We start from the raw sequence: 17,109 nt of genomic DNA, 5'->3' as shown, positions 1-17,109 counted from the left end.
GAACCAAGGAACCTGGAGCCCTCGGTTCAAATCCAGATGCTGGCACGTAACGGAAATTTCTGAGATTCTGGGTGAATCACTTAATCTCCCTGTGCCTAAAAACGATATGTGAAATGCAATTGTATATGCATGAAATGCAATAAAATTCTAAGCTGTAGTTCGCGAATTGACGAACACAACAGTTTTGACAATAACTCCCAAAACGTACTGCAACATCTCCTGGTGCCCCAGTATGCATCCTGCTCTGTTGCATCCCAGCTAAATTGATGCTATGCACAATCCAAACTTTTGACCGTTAAATTTGCCTGAGGGCAATTTCATGAACCAAGCCGACTAAACAATAAAATATGGTCAGACCACCACACCGAGTGGTAATGTAGGCATGGGATACACAAATAATATTAACTGGACATCAGTTCAAACAATCATTGTTGCTGCTGTATAAATAGTATAAACGATATATGGTGTAGTTAGTCCACTTAAACAGTTTTCGCACTACCTTTGCAGGCTTTACATTGCTATTGGCACTGGACTCAAAAAAATGGCACAAAGCATTTGTTTTGTCTGGAACAAAATTCCATGTACATAGCTTTATTACAAAGGCGAGATTTGGTTTGATTTTTTTAATATCCTTAAAATGAAAAAGGTAACTGATTAAAAAAGAAAAACAACCTAAAAATAGCAGTAGAGTAAAGCAAACAGTTCAATACAACTCTTCAAAAAACTGAAGAAAGATTGTTGAACCATGCATCTAGAGGCACACAGGAAGTATCCACCATGGAGTAAGCATTATGATAAAATAAATTGTCTTTACATGTCAGTTTGAGAAGGAGGCCAAAAAAAAAACTGGATTGAAGCCAACGTGGAACAACGCCCGGACATAATAAAACTGGACATGGAAACTGGGAAAGAGGGAATCTGAGCTCCATTCTCTGTATAGGACCTTGGGTTATGAGAAGGCAATAAATGTTAACTACAGTAATCGCCTCTTGACTCACACCACAGTGAGTCACACAACAGGGAGACTTACCCCCAACTTGTTTAATGGCAAAGACAAGCTTATAAATAGAGATACTTATTTTATGGTATTTGAGATTACCATCTCTATTCATCCGTATTTATTTCTTATTAGTTTCATCTGTGTTCCTCCCAATTTATTTTGGGCTTTGTTTTGTTTTTTTTAAAGTAGAAATTAGGTGTTATCCCCATTCATTTTACGGATAAATGAACACTCGAAACTAGTGACGCGTTACAATACAATGAATGCACATACATTATTAATCAATTGATTCATGAAAACGTGCACATTTTAGTATAAACATTGTTCATATCTGCAGTCATTTAGGCCTCATTGGGAAACTCCCTTCCCCGACACAGACATGTAATCCACGCTTTCTCCTTCCTAATGTAAATTTCAGTTTAGAGTTATATATTTGCTATCAGACTTCTGGCACCCCGGTTACGTGCCTCAAGTCTTCCTTACTGGTTACAGCCTCATGGGGAACACTTCACCAGGCACTTCCCACTTGTGGTGTAAAGACCAATTCGTCTTAGAATCCCAATCATATATTTTTATTTTTTTCATTTTATGCGTTTATGTAGCGCAGACTTTACCCGAAGGTGTCAGAGCACTTCACAGTAGGAACAGTAGCGTTACATGAGGAGAAAATTACAAGTGGGCATGTTACAAAAGCAAACGTTACATTACATGAGGCAAAGGGGACAATTGTGCGTGTATCAAAAGCAAACAAAATACAAGAGGTAGCAAATGATACCTTACAAGAGGAAAAAGTGACGTGTGCAAATTACATAAGCCTAAAAAATACAAGTAGAGGTAAAAAACTGCAATAAATGGCAGACACTCAAAACACATTGGGAAGGCACTTCTATAGGCATGGAATACATAATTTCCTATAGTGGAAGAACTTCCTTCTGGAAATAAAGAGGGTGTGAATTAGATTTGGAAGTGTCTTTGAAGGAGGAGAACTTTGAAGTCAGTTTTGAAGGACCGGGAAGAGGTGGTGGTGGTCCGGAGCTGAGGCGGAAGGGAGTTGCCTGAAGAGGATTGGGCCATCGATCTTTCCTTTTTGAAAGTGGGAGGTTCAAGCAATACATTTTCCGCATTGCGTGATGGTCTAGAGCCTCCAGAGAGTTTCAGTTTATTAGCCAGGTAGCAAGGAGAGGAGGAGTGCAAGGCTTTGTGGGTGATACAGGCAGTTTTGTAGATCGATCTTGCCTCAATGGGAAGCCAATGGAGGGTGGATAAAATGGGTGTGATGTGGTCACTTCTTTTGGCCCCATATATGAAACGAGATGCTGAATGGAGAACAGATATAAGGGGAGACAGGTGGGATTTGGGGAGGCCAGTAAGAAGAGAATTGCAGTAGTCCAATCTAGAGAGAACCAGCAATTGGACCAGGGTTTTAAGGTCTTGCTCCAGGAAGAAGCAACGAATCCCCCAAAAAAGGTGCAGTTGGTATCGAGCAGACGTTGCAATGGAATTGATGTGGGAGAGTAGATGGAGTTTTTAGTTGAGTATGACACCAAGGGATTTTGCGCTGTCGACAATGATGGGTTTATTGTTGATTCATCTGATCCATCCATGATTGAACCAGAGGAGAAGAAAGTGATGAGGAGAGGAGGAGGAATTCAGTTTTGGAGGGATTCAGAATCAGTTGATGAGTTAACATCCAGTTTTGAATGGAGTCGAGAGTAGAGTTTAGGATGGAGAGATTGTGTGTGGAGGACACCTTAAGGTAGATTTGAGTGTCGTCCTAATAGAGATGATAGAAGATCCTGGATTTGCTTAGGAGACTTCCCAAAGGTTCCAAATAGAGATTGAACAATGTGGTTGCAAGTATAGAGCCTTGAGGAACACCTTGACCTACCGCCAAAGGAGATGAAAGACTGTTCGCTATTTTGATCATTTGGGATCTATCAGAGAGGAAGGAGTCAAACCATTTAAGTACAGTGCCCTCCATGCCCATTCTCTGTTGAAGTGTTAAGGAGAGTGTTGTGATTGACAGTGTCAAAGGCTGCAGAAAGGTCAAGGAGAATTAGAAGGCAAGACTCCCCCGAATCGAGTATCCGCAGCGGTCATCAATCGCTTGCAGCAGGGCTGTTTCAGTGCTGCTGTTTTGAATGAAGGCAGACTGGAAATTGTCAAGAAGATCATTGTCCTTGATATAACAGGAGAGTTGTTTTGCTACACATCTTTCTGCGATTTTCGCAAGAAAGGTAGGTTAGTGATGGGGCGGAAGTTGTAGAGGTTGTTCTCAGCGGTGGGTTTTTTAAGCAGAGGGGTAACCTGCCCAGTTTTGAAGGAAACAGGAAGGGAGCCTTGACAGAGGGAGAGGTTAACCAGAGTGGTCCAATAGGAAAGAGAATGGGTATAGAAGTCTATGGCAATGGCTGTAGGGATGGGGTTAAGGGAATGGTTGGAGAGCTTTGTTTCGAGGATGCATTTGAGGAGGGCATCTTCAGAGATGGGGTCAAAGTTCTGTCAAATGGCTAAGGATTTGCGCTCCTCTGGAGGGGTAGGATGAATGACCTGATCCACAAGTGATTTCACTTTTTTTTACAAAGAATATAGCAAATTCTGCTGCTTTCTTTATGAAATATCATACTTTTTCATATGAAAGATCAGGTCTGACTGGTTCTGTATGGAGTAGCACAGTGGGCACACATCACAAAGGACTGCAATGTGGTCCTGAGTAATTACCATGGTTGAGGTTAATTCATGCATGTCATCAATTACTTTTAGGTTTTCCTAAGCCAAACACTCCAACCATTCATAATCAACAAATGTGGGAGAAAAAAAATTACATCAAGTAGCAGATAGAATCTCTACAGTCTCCTTGTAACAAAGGCAAATTAAAACGTAATCTGATGTTCAGCCAGGACTCCTATTATGATGTGGCTATTGCATGCAGGACACAATGTTAAGAAATTAGCCTGTTAGAAATGCTTTCTGCCACTCTCCCACACAGTAGATAAAATGTACAGTGTGTATCAATGAGGAACAACGAGTGTAGAGCAATCGAGCAAGCAAGGTCACTATCATTCAGACTTTGACAAATGCTTTCTAGCCACTATAAATTTCAGAGTTCACGAGTGCCCCAGTGTCATTAGACAGACGGTGAAAACGGAACCTTTTGAGTGCACAGCAGAAAATAAATGCTCGCACCCTCAATGACAAAGAGGAACTAAAGATTCATGTCATATGCCCAGTGAAGACAGACCACATTAAATCAGAATCGTGTTACTCAGATCAAATGGGTGGATTTGAAGAAGCTAAACCAGTCCGGGACACATTAACATATCTAATGAACCTGATCAGGGCAGGTGCATGCCTAAGGCGAATTTTATGAAAAGCACCCTTTGATCACATGTCAGGGAAACACCTAGGTGGTAAAATGTATTTTCCTTCTGGAGCACCAAACATCTTTGTATAGTCCCTGAACCAGATTAAGAGTATCAGGTGGACAGAGCATTCAATGCCAAGCACAGCGCAAGAGGCAGACCTGAATTAAAAAAGTGCACAATGTGAGTCTCTACAAACTTATACAAGAGCTTGTGTTTGCCTGCAAACATGTGGTCTAAAAAATGAGTCCTTCCATGGTGGCTTATCAGCGGCCTTTTTTGCACACGATTTGGGAAGACAGTAAACGGTTCTGACACCAAAAACCAGGTTGCAAAGATTTCATGACAGTAGGATATGGAGGACTACAGTTTCAATTGCAAAATAACAAGTATCTGCTAAGAGCACTGATCAATCCTTTGACTTAGATTAGAGCAAATACACATAGGTTTTAAATTAATATGCCTCTTTTTTCCGCTGCCCGTCACCGCGTTGTAACCACGCATACCATTATCCTGCAAGTCGTAACAACAACTTGTGGAGGGGGGCGCTGGATGTTGGAATAGTATAATTTCCTATTTCAATTCCAGTCTGTGCGGACAGTAGGGAAGGTGTTGGATTTTAAATCCAACACCTTCTCCCCCCCTCTGCAAGTCGTCGTTACAACTTGTGGGGTAATGGTATGCGTTGTTACAATGCAGTCGTTGTAACATGAGGGGTGACTGTTTAATGGTCAGGGTTGTTTACCGTTTTAAATATCATCTGTGAAGATGGGAATTTACCTGCAAGAGGCACTCTTTACTTCTTTCACTGACAACGATTGTTTTGGACACTGGTACATGCATTTCTTGAAGCAAATCTCTATTAAACTAACCTTTCCTCTGAAAAGAAAGACATACCACAAACTACAGATGCTTCAATGTCTGGCAGCTGTCCTATCCGGTGGCTCATGAATATAACCTTACAAGCCGAAACACTGCATGGGCTGCGACAAAATTATACATTAAAGCCAGAATGCATGATTTTAGATTTCCTTTTTTTATCCCTTTCATAGTAATATACCTTTAGTGTAAGATCAACAGTGGGCAGAGAGAGACATTTTGACAACTGAAGCAAATGGTTGCTTACTGTGTATGTAAACCTTTCTACTCAAAGCAAAACGAAAAACAGGCCCTTCACTAGCACAAAAGTAGCTTACATGCCAAAGATTTACTAAACTTTATGCATGCTGGGCTGCTTATTTCTTAAAGGACAACACCTATCTAGAGTACAAATAACGGACCTGAAAGAAATTTGATGGAAATGACTATCCACACATTTTGAAGCTCGGACAAGCCTTTAATTTGATCCATTTTAAGAGTGAGGAAAATGTGTTCAACTTTTTCATTAGATTGCCAATGAATCCAGTATATGTACCTCCTTTCATCTCCCAGGATCCAATTTTACGTCTTCAGTCTGTTTAATCCCTTTTCTAAGATTTCTTATGTATGCAAACTGAATGAACACCAGTAAAAATTAAACTGCAGAAATGATGACAATTGCCTTGGTTCGGTCACTCCGATTATGGGTAATACCCAACTATATGCAAAAATAAATATACAATAAACCACCTTCAGAACTGCATAGAGTAACTCAGAAGCAAGTCTGACGTTCTCTATGTTCACCAATACCACCAGAAAATAGGTGGAAGAGCCAAAACTGACCTATTAAACTTTCAATCTCTTTTGGGCAGAAAGGGCCTACCCAGTGGCTATTAATTTAACAACTGACACGCTCAGCAAAGAAAAATCAAGAATTCGAGCATATCATCGCGAGCCACTGTTCAGCCTAGGGCATTGAATGCAATACTTGCCAGAGGAATTCCCAACCGCTAAAACACATTTTTTTCTTGTATAATTATTTATTATACAGACACTTTACATTAAGAAAAAAAATGAAGGCTACACTCGAGAGCAATTTAAATGTCAAAATACCAGTTGGTCTTTCCAATGTTAATACTTAATAACTTTATTGCTCATACCTGGAGGAACTCTTCTATTTGTTGCAATAGCTCAGGATCCTTGCTGACATTGTCCTTCAGAGAAGTGGTCTTCGTGGACAGAGAGCTTAACTCCACCTCGATGTTATCGATGGATAACCTAAGAACACAGGAACAGAAATAAGTCACAGCACCTTGAATAATGAGTACACTTTGGTGTGGCCAGATGTGCTTCATAATGCCGAGTTGTTGAAGCAGAAAATTCAAACATGAGCACCACCTTCTTGGTAAATCATCCAAGAAAGCACGCGGAAAGCAAGCGTTCACCTACACCATGAACTCTGTACACATTACTAACGCACAGGAGATACTTAGTTGAAGGTCATGGATATAGAAAATACGTGTCAGATTTTAAGTAACAAGTTGGTACATATAATTGATAACTGCTTAGAGCAAAAAATAATTTGGTCAAAACCTATTTTTCTAACATTTTATCAAACGCAATATTCATCTTGGGGACTCCGGCCGAATGGGCCCGAGCTAGAAAGGCCAGGTAATTAAGGTGGTGGGGGGGTTAATTAAGGGGTCGAGAGGGAGAGGCCGGCTAACAGTGGAGGGAACAGACAGCAGGAAGACAATGTAGGGCATGGAAATTGGGCAGACAAAGGAGAGAGTGGGACGAGGCCTGGAAGACAATGCAGTTCTTTCATCGGAATTTTAACAAAGGCTCGTAAAGTTAAAACAAAAAGAAATATAAAAATGAAATTGAAAAGTTGACAATTAAAATATCTGGTTGGTCAACCCAATTAGAGCACAGAAAATGGGACCACCTGCAGGACAAATGAGAATAGCAGTTAGACAAGTAAGATGAGAATTGCTATTAGCGCTACAAGGGGCAGGGGGGCAAATGAGAAGGGTCTCAATGAGGGCGTTATATAAATGCCCACTGGTCAATCACAGGTGCCGATCATTTGTGTGCATACCTTGCTTCCAACATCCTTGTATGATCACTTCATATTACACAGGGAAGCATTACACTCCTTTCCTATCAATAGCAGGTTATTAAACATGAATTGCCAAAGCCAATAGGAATAAGCTACGCAAGAGCTACTGGCTTTGTCAAAGTCTTTTAGCCATGCTGTACACCAGTGTGGCTTCTATTTAACATGGCTAAATGTTAGTGGCATAGAGGATAGTGGCTTGGAGCGTTGTAGAGTAGAATGGTGAAGAATGGAGTAGGATATTGTGGAGTGGCATAGAGTGTTGTGCATTCTAGTGGCAGAATGGAGCAGCAGAGAGTGAAGTTGCGTAGTGTGGCCTACAGTCGAGAGGCGTAGAGTGGACTGGTGTAGAGTGCATTGCCTAGAGTGTTGCAGAGTATTGAGGGAAAGAGTGCAGTGGCATGGATTTCAGCTGCGTAAATACAGCGTAGTAGAATGCAGTGGCATATGTGTTGCATAGTAGAGTGCAGTGGCATGGAGTAGAGTCGCGTAGAGTGGCACAGAGTAGAACCGTGCCATATAATGTAGTGGTGTGCAGTGCTGCAGAGTACAGTGGCATGGAGTGATGCAGAGTAGGGTGGCAAAAATGCAATGTTGCAGAATAGTGTGTCAGGATGTAGAGTGGCGTAGAGTGCAGAGATGTAGAGTGGCGTAGAGTGCAGAGATGTAGAGCGGCAGAGTGCAGTGGCGTAGAGTGCAGTGGCATAAAGTAGTAGAGTAGTGGTGTTCTATAGAGTGGGGTAGAGTAGAGTGGTGTTGAGTAGAGTGACAGAGTGGAGTACAGTGGTGCAGAGCACAGTGTAGTGACAGAGTGCAGTGGCATAGATTTCTGCAGAGGAAAATGCTGTGGCATGGAGTCTTGTAGAGTGGACAGGTTTAGAGAGCATTGGCGTAGAGTGTTTCAGAGTATAGTGATGTTGAGTGCAGTGGCATCAAGTACAGATTAGAGTGCTGCATAGTAGAATGCTGTGATCTAGAGTAGTGCGCAGTGGTGTAGAGTGGTGCAGAGTAGAATATGGTGTAGGAGAGTGCAATGACCTAGAATGCCGTGGCCCCTAAAATGCCATGGCGTGCTGCAGAGTCCAGTGGCATAGAGTGAAGTGATGCAGAGTAGAGTGGGGTAGAGTGCATTGGCATAGAATTTAGTGTTACAGAACAGTGTCAGAGTGCAGCGGGGCCGAGTAGAGTGCAGCGGGGCCGAGTAGAGTGCAGCGGGGCCGAGTAGAGTGCAGCGGGGCCGAGTAGAGTGCAGCGGGGCCGAGTAGAGTGCAGCGGGGCCGAGTAGAGTGCAGCGGGGCCGAGTAGAGTGCAGCGGGGCCGAGTAGAGTGCAGCGGGGCCGAGTAGAGTGCAGCGGGGCCGAGTAGAGTGCAGCGGGGCCGAGTAGAGTGCAGCGGGGCCGAGTAGAGTGCAGCGGGGCCGAGTAGAGTGCAGCGGGGCCGAGTAGAGTGCAGCGGGGCCGAGTAGAGTGCAGCGGGGCCGAGTAGAGTGCAGCGGGGCCGAGTAGAGTGCAGCGGGGCCGAGTAGAGTGCAGCGGGGCCGAGTAGAGTGCAGCGGGGCCGAGTAGAGTGCAGCGGGCCGAGTAGAGTGCAGCGGGGCCGAGTAGAGTGCAGCGGGGCCGAGTAGAGTGCAGCGGGGCCGAGTAGAGTGCAGCGGGGCCAAGTAGAGTGCAGCGGGGCCAAGTAGAGTGCAGCGGGGCCGAGTAGAGTGCAGCGGGGCCGAGTAGAGTGCAGCGAGGCAGAATCTAGTGGCAAAGCGATGCAGAGTAGAGTGGCAAAGCAGTGCATAGTAGAATGGCTAAGCGGTGCATAGTAGAATGGCAAAGCGGTGTGGAGTGGTGTAGAATGCAGTGTTGTTGAGTGCAGTGATGCAGAGCAGAGTACATTGGCATAAAGTGCAGTGGCATAGAGTAGAGGCATTGAATGTAGAGTGCATTGGCACAGAGTAGCACAGCGTAGAGTGCAGTGGCGTAGAGAAGATTGTTTCAGAGTAGGGTGAAATGGCAGAGTGCAGTGGGGCAGAGTAGAGTGCAGTGGCGTAGAGAAGATTGTTTCAGAGTAGGGTGAAATGGCAGAGTGCAGCGGGGCAGAGTAGAGTGCAGCGGGGCAGAGTAGAGTGCAGCGGGGCAGAGTAGAGTGCAGCGGGGCAGAGTAGAGTGCAGCGGGGCAGAGTAGAGTGCAGCGGGGCAGAGTAGAGTGCAGCGGGGCAGAGTAGAGTGCAGCGGGGCAGAGTAGAGTGCAGCGGGCAGAGTAGAGTGCAGCGGGGCAGAGTAGAGTGCAGCGGGGCAGAGTAGAGTGCAGCGGGGCAGAGTAGAGTGCAGCGGGGCAGAGTAGAGTGCAGCGGGGCAGAGTAGAGTGCAGCGGGGCAGAGTAGAGTGCAGCGGGGCAGAGTAGAGTGCAGCGGGGCAGAGTAGAGTGCAGCGGGGCAGAGTAGAGTGCAGCGGGGCAGAGTAGAGTGCAGCGGGGCAGAGTAGAGTGCAGCGGGGCAGAGTAGAGTGCAGCGGGGCAGAGTAGAGTGCAGCGGGGCAGAGTAGAGTGCAGCGGGGCAGAGTAGAGTGCAGCGGGGCAGAGTAGAGTGCAGCGGGGCAGAGTAGAGTGCAGCGGGGCAGAGTAGAGTGCAGCGGGGCAGAGTAGAGTGCAGCGGGGCAGAGTAGAGTGCAGCGGGGCAGAGTAGAGTGCAGCGGGGCAGAGTAGAGTGCAGCGGGGCAGAGTAGAGTGCAGCGGGGCAGAGTAGAGTGCAGCGGGGCAGAGTAGAGTGCAGCGGGGCAGAGTAGAGTGCAGCGGGGCAGAGTAGAGTGCAGCGGGGCAGAGTAGAGTGCAGCGGGGCAGAGTAGAGTGCAGCGGGGCAGAGTAGAGTGCAGCGGGGCAGAGTAGAGTGCAGCGGGGCAGAGTAGAGTGCAGCGGGGCAGAGTAGAGTGCAGCGGGGCAGAGTAGAGTGCAGCGGGGCAGAGTAGAGTGCAGCGGGGCAGAGTAGAGTGCAGCGGGGCAGAGTCTAGTGGCAAAGCGATGCAGAGTAGAGTGGCAAGGCGGTGCATAGTAGAATGGCAAAGCGGTGCATAGTAGAATGGCAAAGCGGTGCATAGTAGAATGGCAAAGCGGTGCATAGTAGAATGGCAAAGCGGTGTGGAGTGGTGTAGAATGCAGTGGTGTTGAGTGCAGTGATGCAGAGCAGAGTACATTGGCATAAAGTGCAGTGGCATAGAGTAGAGGCATTGAATGTAGAGTGCATTGGCACAGAGTAGCACGGCATAGAGTGCAGTGGGGTAGAGAAGATTGTTTCAGAGTAGGGTGAAATAGCAGAGTGCAGTGGGGTAGAGTAGAATGGCATAAAGCAAAGTGGTGCAGTGGGGTAGAGTAGAATGGCATAAAGCAAAGTGGTGTAGAGTGCAGTGGCATAGATTAGTAGTGGAGTACATTGGATTGGCGCACAGAGCAGAGGCATAGAGTTCAGTGTTACAGAGTAAAGTGCATTAGCACAGCATATTGGCATAGAGTGAGGTGTAGTAGATTGCAGTGTTGCATAGAGTGGAGTTGTGCAGAATAGACTGGAGTGCTGTAAAGTGCAGTGGTGAAGAGTGCATTGGCATGCAGTAGAGCGGCGGAGAGTAGAGTGCAGTGGTGTAGAGTCGAATATGCACAGTGTGGTAACACACTGCCATTAAAGACAACACATTTTCAATTGAAATGGCAATTACATTTGCACAGACATACAGTTTTACTAACAAAACTATACAGCACACAAATGATAACATGGAAATGGCATCATATAGTGTATTCATTTCTTTTTCTAATATTAATGCATTTGTTTCCAACACACTTCAGAATTTACAAATCAGGTGCTTCATTTGTGTGCTCCCAATTCAGAAATGCCAGCACAGTTCATTTCAATGTTGTGTGCTAGAAAAAACCCTTTCCTACCCCCCAGTATCCTGCAGTTTTCAAAAACGAGCACTCGTGGAAGAATACAAGCGGAGCTGGGGTGAAAAGGCTTTGCTCCTTGGGAGGGTCAAACTCCTGCTTTATCGAATATCTTATACAGTCTGTCTAGCATGTCCTTGCCAATTGAAATATATACGGGGCACTATACATCCTACAAAGATGTGCATCCTTGAACATCAGAGGGTTAGAACACACAAAGATGATACCTATCCAGTAGCATGAGGTTTTGAATCCCATCGTCAGAGCAACAGGAGTCTTTTAAGAGTCTTCTGTATAGATCATGTGCCACCAGATGTGAGAGGGGGGTATAGAGTGCTTAAAGCTAACATGCTCGAATCCAGATATATCAGAGACTTGCAAATAAAAACTCCAGTGGGTCTGAATGGCAGAGAAGAGCTAGAAGTACATCTGTAACCTGACTAATTAGGACATTATAGACTGTGATGAGAAGTTAATGTGGTACTAACTTCCATATCAATGTATTTGAGTGTACATTAATTGTTGTTTGCTTTCCCTTATTTTCCAATTTTCTATTATCTAATTAAATAATCAAGGACTTGCTTGGATTTTAAGGAAGGAGGAGTGTTTCACTTCTGATTTCATAGAGTGTGCCATCTGAGTGTTTTTAGAGTAACATGTTAGTATTACGGGGACCATAGAATATGGATCTATGCAAGCCCATATAGAGCATAATAATAGGGCGGCACCTCAATTATTCCTTAATCTGACACCTAGCCCATACAGGGCATGAGGATTTGTTAGATTGGTGACTTTCAACTTTGGGGGGCCGTCGCAGTACACAGCAGTATATTGAGGATGCCCATTTGGGTTGTATTACGTGATGACATGCAATCGTTGCGGTATATGTTTTCGGATTCTGTATTGATTGTGATATCAGGTTAACATGACTTGCACACAATAATAAATAATAAATGTTACGCAATGTGTTGGATATTCTTTTGGAGACGAGATTATAGATATATACACATATGTATACAAATGTATATAAACACACACACACATGTACGTATATACACACTTTTTCAACACACCAGCCAAGATTCTGATTTCCAACCTACACAAACTTTTTAGTTCACCTTTGCCCATCCAGAGTATTTCAGGGAATTACAAGACAATTCACACAGCTCAAACCAGTCAAAAATTGAAATATATAGGCTGACTTAACCTGCAAGTTTCACTTTTGCAACACTTTTGTGTCCACAATGGCAAATGCCTGTGGGATTTTGCTCTGCAAGCTTACCTTTTGTGGCACATTATCGCTAAAGTCACTATGTGGACCCAATCGTGGGAAAGCATCAAAACCTGATAACACTGCAAAGATTCTACACAGAACGAAATGGAAACACATCTTTGCAACGTCCCACATTCCAGTTTAAAGTCACACAGTAAGTTCTTTGAGGTAGAGGGGAAGGCTCTTTGATTACCTGGCGGCATCCTGGACATGCTGGATCTTCTCCGAAAAACTCAGTAGAGCGGCATCTTTCTTCTGGGCCTCCTGCAACACACAAAGGTACGCTTAACGATATGCACCTCGGGATTCTCATCCACAAGCAGGTAATAGTAAAGAAAACCTTTTGGGATAGTGCTGTTCACTCAAATAACTGAACCACTGTAGGACCAAAAGCCTACAAACAAAACGAGATAGTGAATAGTGTCAAACAAACGTTCACAAGATGGTTATTCAAGCATGGTATGGTTAAGTACTAAACGCTTTCATTCGTGGCATTGAGAGCAGCTGCAACAAACAAACAAATCTAAAACTTTACAATTTCGTTGTAGGCTTTTTTTGCCGTATTTGTCTTTTCTTTTATGTCTTTGTTGTGGAGCAAACTACTTTAAAACTGAAGGGCTATCCAGCTGTTGCTGAACATCCAACAGCATGGCCTTCGGGTCCTGACTGCGTCCAGTTCACACAAACCAGCTAGTAAACATGGTTGGAATAGGAGACACGCACACATTTAAAAAATGTATATTTTACATTGTAATTTTGAGGCACGAGGAGGTAAATGATGTGCCAAGAATCACACAACTCATGACTAGTGCCTAATGTATAGCTAGTCGAACTGACAAGCGAGCTCAAGTTTACAGGAGGTGGTTCTCAAACATTTGCGACAAACAAGTGAGCTTTAAGTTAATGTGCTTTACGAATGTGAACTAGAGGTCGTGTTGATCTCAGAAAGCTGTTGGGCAGAATTTGGGATTACCCTTGCTACAATCGGTGTCTAAGGTTTTACATAGTTGATGCAGCTAAATGTCAGTAGCCAGCTGTGTCTGAAAACGATTTTAACACAACTATTTGTAAAAGCATTGTGTCGAACTATAGTGTATCCCAGAGCGGCACAATTACACTTGTTGTGACAAACACATAACTCTGACCACGCAACAGGCTTCTTCCACAACTTGAATCCAGGTATCAATTCACGTCCAGACTGTGGCAGGCTATGTATGTTTTAAGAGAACAGGAAAAGATACATGCCAGTAATGAAAGAAAAAACTGCTGCAACTGTGTGGTCACGACCAACAACTTACTTAAAATATTTTTTCGCAATTTAACCATTCAATCGAATAAATATCTAGATTAAGCAATCTTTTAGCAGCTAAATCACATTAATTCAGAAATACTAAAGATTCCTTGGAAACTGTCTGTGGAATGCCGTATTATTATGGAGTCTAAAACCAAGTATAGTTTAAAAAGCCACACTTAAATCTGACTCACAGAAATTTAAAAATCCTTATTGATTGTGTGCGTCTTTGCCCGGCTTCTGGAAGCATCATATTGATTTGTGCATTGGAACATTAGGACCTAGGGGTCTATGCAGTTCGAAGGATCCTACCCTTTTTTATTGGCTTTTATACAGAAAGTGGCGAAGAGTAATTTATGCAGGCATCTCCTATCACAAATATTTAAATAGGTGCACGAAGCACCTCCTTTTGCACATATGAAATGTCACTGCTCTAAAGAGGTGTTCACTGCAGATTATCAGCCCTGTGCTTTGAATGGGCGAGCTAAGGCTATATTCGATAGAGCTTCAGAGTAATTTGCACCGTGATTAAGCGGTACTACAAGAAAAGGAACCACCGAAAATCCACCCAACGGGAGTTTATGGGCACTGTTCCTTCTTAACATTTTGGTTTGAGTGTGTGGTATTTAGAAAGCACTAGACCAGGTCCTTGCTCTCTAGACTTTCAGATGGACCAGACCTGGAAGGAATGTGACTTTCTGTACCCAGACAGACACTCTGGTCTCTACCAAAGGCAGTTGTATACCGGAGCGATGATCACACACCGGGAGCAGAAGAGGAGACAGCGTGCATATTTTTCAATGCAAAGCCACAGAAATGAGGGAGCTGACAATACATCACGGCTGATAGCATACAAAAAAAAAAAAGAAAAGCTTAAGTCATAAAAGTGCCCTCTTCCACTGCTGTGAAGATAGGCCATGCTCAACAGAATACTGACGACAGATACACACTGCCAACAGGTGCTCGCTCAGCCGTCCAGGCATCTAAAACCAGATTGGCAATCGCAGGCCAGGACCAAACCTTGGTGTCAAGCGTGCTAATTTTCACAAACTTCGATTACAGACCAGCTATGGAGACAATGTTTCCGGACAGATTACCAAATCAACAGTGCATCATTCATAAAGGCATTGCCCACAGTGATACTGTAGTGGACGGAGACTAGAACGTGGGCCGATGACCAGACAAAGCAGACACTTGCAAGGAATTGCTGCACTGTGCAAGGCTTGAGGGGCGAGGGCCCACACATACTTCTTACATGGCCCACAGCAGTTAGTACCCAGTACCCTGACCTCAGATGTACAAAGAACGAGTACTGTCAGTCAGCAGGTCTTCACAGGGATGATGTCCATCAGTACCCAATGTTGTTTATATAATGTTTTAAGGTGCATGCGCTTCTATACTGTCCAGGCAAACCCTCCAGCTCATCTTGCTATCCACAGAAGGCAACATTTGATGTACATGCATCTGTGCAGTTTGCCCACCTCGTGGATCCACAATTTGGGAACAGTTCTAAGATGTGGATAATCACACCAAAAAATATTGGATGAATAATTATTCCAACTATTCAAGCTGAATAATTGGGTATATAGCAAAAGCAGGAAGTGCTCAAATCACTGCACAGTTGGTGACGCTAGAATGCACGGTCTTCACATGCTACAACCAGGTCTGCAATTAAACGGTGTTCTATTCCATCACAAGGTGTCAAAATGAGAAGCTTGGAAATGTGCAGCTCTCTCTGCCAAGTGTTCACCCAACTGTAGAATTCACCTGTGCACACTTGAATGATCTACCAAATTAAATTTGGGCAAGGCGGTCGCTTCTCTCAAGCTACAGGGCATTAAAACAAACTTGAAACCGTTTTTAGATCCAAGCCACTGTAAAAAACCATACTCCCAACATTCTCCCCGCGGCTGAAGAAGGCTTATTACAATTCATAAAGAGTGTGCATACTCACAAAAAGAACTCCTCCCTACAATTACTTACCAAAGCAACAAAATGGAGCAGATTCATTCCAGGCTTGTTCGCTTTTGTGTCTGCCAGCTTCAGCAAGGACGACAACTTGAAGCCAACAGCGTTGCCAGCATAGCCTCCCTGAGGGGAAGAGAGACAAGGCGCCTTCAGAGGAGGGCTTGGTGAAGCAAACAAGGAGCTCCATGCAGTACTGAAAAGAGATACTCACTGCGTTCATGATATTGCCAGCCTGAAGAACAAGGTACAATATGGAATGAAGCTGCTCACACGTCATTAGTTCTGGAGTGCAGAGAAAAAGAGGATATAAAGCATATTAATCCAAGATTTCTTAATTTGACTAAAGGCTACACTGCATAGTTTAACAATTTTTTTAAAGGAATAGAAGAGCTATGAGAGAAAAAATTACAAATCCTATTGCATACATCAAAACGGAACCCTGTGTTTAGCTCTTGGTCTGGTGAGCAACCTATAACCAGGGCAACCATCAAAGCTCACAAAACACCCGGCGCAACAATTCGGAGCTATAGAAAGAAAATGAATGGGCCTCAATGAATAAGAGGCCGCTTGAAGAAGGCATTTTCCAAGCTCCACCGTCTATGTTCATGGCGCATTCGTGCACCGCAGGATTTATGTCTGTAGACTCAAATTAGGGAACAGGGCATGGTGCTGAATAAAGGGACTGTGTTAAATGAACTTTTAAACATGAAGCTGGGTCCAGCTTTCAGGCCCTCCACCTCCTCTCCTCGCCACCCACACAAGCGCCCTTTGATACCTCTGGCCATCAGCACACGGCCTCGTGGAGAAGATGAACAAGAATAAACACCCATAGCATTGGGGAGTGGGAATGGAGACGGAAAACCAGAAAATTCAGAGGAAAAACTGCTTCTGCAAACACGGTCCTTGACCAGCTAAGCTAGCCAACGTGGGCAAAGGTTGGCCAGAGCTTGCTTACCTCGCATGGCAACCCGGATCACCGACATCTGCTCGTTCAGAGAGGAGAGCGAAGGCGCAAATTCCTTCTTTAGCACCATCGCTTCAATTCGGAGGGAATAGCTGTAAAACACACAAACAAATGAAACAGATCACTGTGAGAGCGCCTGATGCAAACAGATTTATTGCCAGACTTCGAACAAAAACAGGATCAAATGACTTACTTTGGCACATGTATAAGTAAGCACATGAAGGAGTCGGCCAGTGACAATTTAGAAAGGTCCCCATTGAAGGCCTTCAGTATCTTAGCCTAAAGAGAGATGGAATAAGGAAAAATATTAAGGAACATAAACATAAGGGAGAAAACAGCTCACAACAAGGCACAATAAA

General features: G+C 44.3%; 1 protein-coding gene across 2 annotated transcripts in view; it reads right to left on the bottom strand.

Annotated features, from left to right (window-relative positions):
- FHDC1 (FH2 domain containing 1) overlaps positions 1-17,109 on the bottom strand; it is a 111,552-nt gene that overhangs the window by 13,768 nt on the left and 80,675 nt on the right. For both annotated transcript variants that reach the window (XM_078676939.1, XM_078676940.1), the window contains 6 exons: positions 16,944-17,029; positions 16,742-16,842; positions 15,998-16,068; positions 15,802-15,909; positions 12,721-12,791; positions 6,381-6,498 (listed from right to left, as the gene is read on the bottom strand). In XM_078676939.1, coding sequence (XP_078533065.1) covers positions 6,381-6,498; positions 12,721-12,791; positions 15,802-15,909; positions 15,998-16,068; positions 16,742-16,842; positions 16,944-17,029 — 555 coding nt within the window. The remainder of the gene's footprint in view (positions 1-6,380; positions 6,499-12,720; positions 12,792-15,801; positions 15,910-15,997; positions 16,069-16,741; positions 16,843-16,943; positions 17,030-17,109) is intronic.

This window comes from Lissotriton helveticus, chromosome 2_1 (assembly GCF_964261635.1).
Source record: "Lissotriton helveticus chromosome 2_1, aLisHel1.1, whole genome shotgun sequence".
Lineage (NCBI taxonomy): Eukaryota > Metazoa > Chordata > Amphibia > Caudata > Salamandridae > Lissotriton > Lissotriton helveticus.
This window is presented reverse-complemented; position numbering and strand designations above follow the sequence as displayed.